Genomic DNA, 6,249 nt, shown 5'->3' with positions numbered 1-6,249 from the left:
TTCTTGATCCTTGTAGCTTCTCGACCGTGTTTTGCCTTCTCTTCTCGCTCTCATTTGCGTATGTTAGCCACCATATATGCTAGTGCTTGCTGCAGCTCCACCTCACTACCTTTTCCTTACCCGTGAGTTTAAATAGTCTTGATCGCGAGGGTGTGAGATTGCTGAGTCCCCGTGACTCACAGATCACTTCCAAAACCAGATGCAGGTGCCGATGATACCATTTCAGGGGATGCAACTGAACTCAAGTGGGAGTTCGATGAGGACTCAGGATGTTACTACGTTTCCTTTCCAGACGATCAGTAGTGGAGGCCAGTTGAGGCGATCGGGGATCTTATGCATTTGGGGTTGTCTTTATTTTGGTTCCGTAGTCGGACCTTGATTGTATTCTGGATGATGTAATGCTATATTTATGTATTGTGTGAAGTGGCGATTGTAAGCCAACTCTGTACCTCTTTCTTATTCAGTACATGGGATGTGTAAATATTACCCCTCTTGCGACATGACTACAATGCGGTTATGCCTCTAAGTCGTGCTCCGACACATGGGAGATATAGCCGCATTGTGGGTGTTACAATGCTCCTATTGTTGGCAACGCTACCGCTACGATTACGGAAGGATGTTAGAGATATATTTGGGATACATGTATTTAGTAGTCTAAGATTTGTAATCCGTCTCCTACCATATCTCTAGAAGAGGCGTCTTGCCCTCCAAATCTTATACTCAATATATACTCGCCATCGAGATTCAATAATATCATCCATCATACAATAAACTATTTCACCAATTCTTCTATCCCTTCTAACACAGACCAAGTCAACTCTTTGCCGTGATCACGACGAAGGTCGCAACACAATCATTGAAAATGGAATGGCGTTGTTCTCTTCTCATGGTACTGATCGAAGAAATGCTGTTGCTATCTAGTACCTCAACAAGTTAACATTAATTAAGCATGTTCAAATGGCAGCCTAAGCGAGTTAGACAGTGGATGCTACTCCATCTCCATGGCATAGGCAGTTCAACGGTCAAGATTCCACGCACCAGCTCCGCTGTTTCGGGATCTTGACGCGCAGGGTGGACAGATCATAGACAGGGGATGATTATTAACACATGAGATCTTCCTGTTTCCAGGCAACACCGGAACAAACCGACTAAAGAAACTCTGCCTGACCCCAATAACAAAGCCACCGCCAACATGCGCACACACTATCACGACGGTCAATTCTGTCGGACCAGCAAAGCAGGCAAAGGAAAGGCAGAGGATCTGACCTGACCAGAACAACGTCGTGCCGTCAAGGACTGTTTACTATGACTAGAAATGCATCCACGAATTCCCACAGTACAAAAACTAGTTTTCCCGAGCCACATGCTGGCTCAGGATTACGATGCGGATACATCATTAGTAGCAACAATCATCACATGGTATGTGGCAAGGTGCCTCCAAAAATATAATAAATATCTTCTAAAAAAGTACTAGCAACAATCCGTGGGGGAATAGTTGGGAAAAGGAAATCTGTTGCAGTGCAACTAGCAAGGAATCTTTGCACGTGAAAACTGGAAAAAAATTATGCCCAGATAAAAGAATACTTTTGCTGCCAAAGGAAATGCTCGGATACTACAGTGCTCGTTGCATGTGAACAGAGACTACCAAACAAAATGCTCAGATAATAATATTCTGGTGTCCACTTTCTCAAAAGAGACCTGTAAACTCCTCACAAAAGATAAAATGGACATTAAATACTTTTTTCCAAAAGAAAGCTGTAGAAAAGGACTGTGGTTGTTAATTGTTAGATCAGAAACATGCAGAACCATATCTAGCTAAAGATATTTCTCTATTTTTACTGTCCAAATAATCTTGATAATTTTTCAGTTGAAATGAACTGTAAAGCAAAGGAGTCAGAGATATTCCCATTTTCAAAGCACAGACAAACTTGGAAAATAAGAATAAAATTAAAACTAGAGCCTAAATCATATTCAGAGTCTAGTTATGAACAGGTTAGAGATTGAACCAAAAATCATCCTATTCCAAATAAACTTGGCAATAAGCATGAGGAAACCTCCAGATATATCATACTCCCAAGGATCTGCTCTCAAGCAGAGCACCCCCTTCTGCATTTCCCCAAATAGCATCTCAGTGTATAACTACTATGAACAAGAACTACTAAGAACAGGTTGCAAATTCAATGAGCATGGTCCAAATAAGCTTGCCAATCAGAACGAGATGGAAACCAAAACATGCAGAAATATCAATCTCCAAGACTCTGTTCTCAACCAGAGCACCCACTTCTGCATTTCTCCAAATCGTATCTCAATGTCTAGCTACTATGAACAGGTTTCGAATTCAACAAAAAAGGAAACCAGCGATGGCTACATCCATCCATGGCGGAACACACTATAGCAGTATCAAATCTTAAAAACTTTGACGAAACTAAGGAAAGAGCAGGTCAGTTCGGATACTCCAACAGCTCGATCTTGCCATTCTCTTCTTCTTCTGAATCCTTCCGGTTGTCGAAGAACTTCGCGACGAAGGAACGAACGAACGAGATGTGCAGTTGCAGTATCAAATTGGAACAAATTCTAAGCAACTAAGGGAAAGGGGAGCGGGTTGGTTACTCCAGGGACTTGATCTTGCCATCGTCTTCTTCCTGGCGGTCGGCGTCCCCCTCCCCCTCCTCTAGCGGATCCATCCAGTTGTCGAAGAAGGTGGCGATGAAGGAGGAGCACTCCTCGGACCAGCTGCGGCGGTTGGCGGAGGCGCGCCACTGCTGGTCGGTGATCATCTCCGGCGAGAGGCCCCACTCCTCGAGCTCCTCCTTGGTGTGGTGCATGAGGAGGCTGTACTCGCCGCCGGGCCCGAGCTGCATCACCCTGAACTCGCAGTTCTCGAAGTTGTTGAGGCGCTCGAACTGCTCCACGGTCCACTTGAACCACTTCATCATGAAGACGCGCGAGGTGAGGCCGTGCGAGACGATCACCAGGTTGGTCTCGCAGGTGGTGCTGGGATCCAGCCTCCCGTTGTCGATGTCCCTCCACAGCGACTCCAGGAAACCTGCATTGCGACCGGCCGGTTCGGTTCATCGATCGATCGAATCGGAAGGGGCGGAAGGGGAATCGGAGCGGGCAGGGGGGCGGCTTACTGGCGACGCGGTCGAAGACGTCGGCGGCGGACTCGCCCTCGGGGAAGCGGAAGAAGAAGCGGCCGAAGCGCTCGCGGGTCTCCTTGATGGCGCGCATCCGCTCCTCTACCTGGAAGTTGCCGAAGTCCTGCTCGCGGACGCGGCACTCCTCGCGGGCGCCGATGACGCGGTCGCGCGGGAAGGCGGCGCCGATCCCGCGCAGGGTGGCCCGGGTGCGCTCGTAGGGGGAGACGTAGAAGTAGACCTTCCAGTTGGCGTCGGGGCCCCCCGAGGAGACGACGTCGAGGATGCCCCGGCCGGCGGCGCGCGCCTGCTCGACCCCGCGCGGCGTCAGCGGGATGCGGTAGTCCGGGGTGGTGGAGTAGGCCGACATGTCGAGGTTCCCCTGGCTCTCGCCGTGCCGCACCAGGATGATCCGCTTGGGCAGCCGCCGCGCGCACCCGGCCGCGTGCTGCCTCGACATCTCGCAGAAGGGGCACGACTCCTTGCCGCACCCGCCCGGGCTCGCCACCGTCTCCCGTGGTGAGAATGACATCGCTGGCGCCAGGGCGCGTGCCGGCTTATATAGAGGAGAGAGGAGGTGGTTGGGTGATGGAGAGCAACAAACTCTGGCAAGTTCGTCCTTGCCGCCGCGCGCTGATTGGTCCAGCTGCAGCGCCGTCTCTCTGGCTTCGGCCCCGCTGGCCGACTTACGCAGCAAGGAACTGTTACTATCAAGCACTCCAGACATTTCTTGTTACTGCAAGTTTGCAAAGCTACTGCACATGCTGCTCCTCCTGCAGTACATTTAAAACAATGGATTTCAACTTCCTTGGACAAATTTCCAAATTGTATAGGAGTAATGTGTTAATTTTTACCATTTCCATGAATTTTCCCATCGCTTTACAAACATGTATGCTACCACCGCGAGCCGATAAAAATTACTTACCACAGATGAAATGCTTACTACTACAGCAAGTTTTTAACATGTGCATTGCGTTATGGATGATTAAATTACCCTAGTCAAAGCATCTCAACCCATTATTGCAAAAGTAAGTTAAACTGCAAAAACGTGCAATAAGCTAATGACACGTTGCAATAGAATCCATTCCTTTCACCTATCGGATCGGCTTCCGAACACAACATCTATCTATGGGCATGCGATGCATTTTCCTCGGACGCCAGTGTTTCTTGTAATTTACTCATCTTTAAGGTTAACCAAGCCGCTTGATTAAGGAGGGAAGATAACGCGGTGCAAGCAAAGGCACGTGATACGGCGCATAGCGTATCGCAGTTGCGTCGCCACCGATTCCAGTCCCATCGCCACCGCCGCTGCTGCTGCTTTTGTCTCCGAGAAGCATGTGCGACGCACCGCGAAAATACCCTCCCACACACACATGGCGGCCGGAATGTGAAACGGGAGCCAATGATCGGCATCAGAAGCAGCCAAGCAGTTCCCTGCTCCACGACGCTCCGCCTCCTCTGCATGCACGACACAGCGCCTCCGGGTCGGTGCTTTTGTTTTGGATATGTATGCCGGATGATGCGTGTACCGGTGTAGGGGGCGTGTCCTGGGGCCTCACACGGCATTGACACCGAAAGCTCTGTTCAGACGCACAGCGAACACGGCCTCGGCCTGAACGTGGGCGCGCCCCTCAGGTGATCCGTCATCAGGCCGGCCCCATGCGTGAACACGTAGAGTACATCTTCTGCTACCATATACGCTTCAATTAATCACACACAAGGCGCACGCATTCAATGATCGACGGGCACATATACCCGGCTGGCCATGGTCAAGATGAACAATGGCAATCTATCTATTTAGCAAATTGGTTGGTCTATCAAGTTAGTGTGCCCAATTGGTCGGCTGTACTACAAGTTAAGCATTTTGTGGTAACTAAACACTACACACTACACACGGTAAAGATTGCTTTGCGTGCGAAAAGATTGTATAAGATTCATCATGAAGTAAAGCAACATATGTGTAGAATAAGTAACAAAGGATGCACACCATAAAGCTAGCAGGAACTGCTCTCAAAGGTTTGTTTTCCGGAGACAGGGTTGGTATCACTTGGAAGCAACCTAAAGCGTGCCAAATGCAAGTCCCGAAGCGGAGCATGAGTGGGCACTGCTAAGAACAGGCAAACCAGCCTTGAAAGCCCGCCTAGAATCGACTAACAGCGCAATACTTGTACATAAACAATCCTCCAGTCCATCAACTAAATATATGGGGCCGGGACCTGAACCTGCCCTACCCATTTTTAACAAGCCGCTGAACTGAATAGCGTGTCAGGCTCCGTATAATCACTCTAACCTCACAGTGAGGAATTGTGCAACTTCTTGGAGGTGATATGGGGGTGTTATCTCGGGGCAATTCCAGATGTGAAATGGCCAAATGGCTTGCACGTCAAAATAAGAGAAAAGACATCAGTAGAGCACCAAGCCTAGTCACAACCAGGTCCAGGCGTGCAGCACATGCAACCCCCAAAAAGGTTGACACGCTAGCTCGTGGGAGCAAGTCCTCTCCCCCAAGGAAGAAGAACATCTCATGTGGGGCTCCAAGGCACGGAACCGGATAAGAAGATCATGGGTCCAGCTCGGAACTGCATTGCTGTTTCAGCTCAACTTTCCTTGGCCACATGTCTTTGACGTCCAGCTATCCGTTAGACAGATCTACTAGATTTCGTGTTGTTTTAGACCGCCAACAGGGCATAAATGTTCTTCACATGTAGAAGACCATCTAGAGTCTATGTATTCTCTGCGTGTATCTTGCGGATCGTCTGAAGTCTGAACAGACTTGACTGGACAGACAGAAGAGAGGGACTGGAACCAATGCCCATGGGCGGATTTGGGCCCCAGGCAGCCCAGGCCATTGCCTGGGGCGTGAGAAAAATTCTCAGCCTATAGTTATATAAAAAAAGTTTGGCCGGGGGCGTAGCCCAGTTTGAAGGCCAGGCAGCCCAGGCCAACTGGCCCAGCCGCCCAGCCCAACTCCCGCAGACAGCAGACTCGCTCACCGCACGAACCAGCCAGACGCAGCCGCCCCGTCTCTTCCCCCCGACCTCACCTGACGAACCCTAAGCCGCCGCCGGTCACTGCCCGCCGTCGCCGCTCAACTCCATCTGGCAGATGGCAG

At 50.0% G+C, this 6,249-nt stretch overlaps 1 protein-coding gene across 3 annotated transcripts in view; it reads right to left on the bottom strand.

The window, feature by feature from the left end:
- Positions 1 to 2,181: 2,181 nt before the first annotated feature.
- Positions 2,182 to 6,249, bottom strand: part of LOC119364451 (phosphoglycerate mutase-like protein AT74H) — a 12,622-nt gene continuing 8,554 nt past the window's right edge. For all 3 annotated transcript variants that reach the window (XM_037629928.1, XM_037629936.1, XM_037629943.1), the window contains 2 exons: positions 3,135 to 3,910; positions 2,182 to 3,046 (listed from right to left, as the gene is read on the bottom strand). In XM_037629928.1, the coding sequence (XP_037485825.1) occupies positions 2,607 to 3,046; positions 3,135 to 3,864 (1,170 nt within the window). In that variant the 5' untranslated portion in view covers positions 3,865 to 3,910 and the 3' untranslated portion in view covers positions 2,182 to 2,606. The remainder of the gene's footprint in view (positions 3,047 to 3,134; positions 3,911 to 6,249) is intronic.

Source organism: Triticum dicoccoides, chromosome 1A (genome assembly GCF_002162155.2).
Source record: "Triticum dicoccoides isolate Atlit2015 ecotype Zavitan chromosome 1A, WEW_v2.0, whole genome shotgun sequence".
Classification (NCBI taxonomy): domain Eukaryota; kingdom Viridiplantae; phylum Streptophyta; class Magnoliopsida; order Poales; family Poaceae; genus Triticum; species Triticum dicoccoides.
Note: the sequence above shows the minus strand (reverse complement) of the source record. Positions and strands in the feature narration are given on the sequence as shown.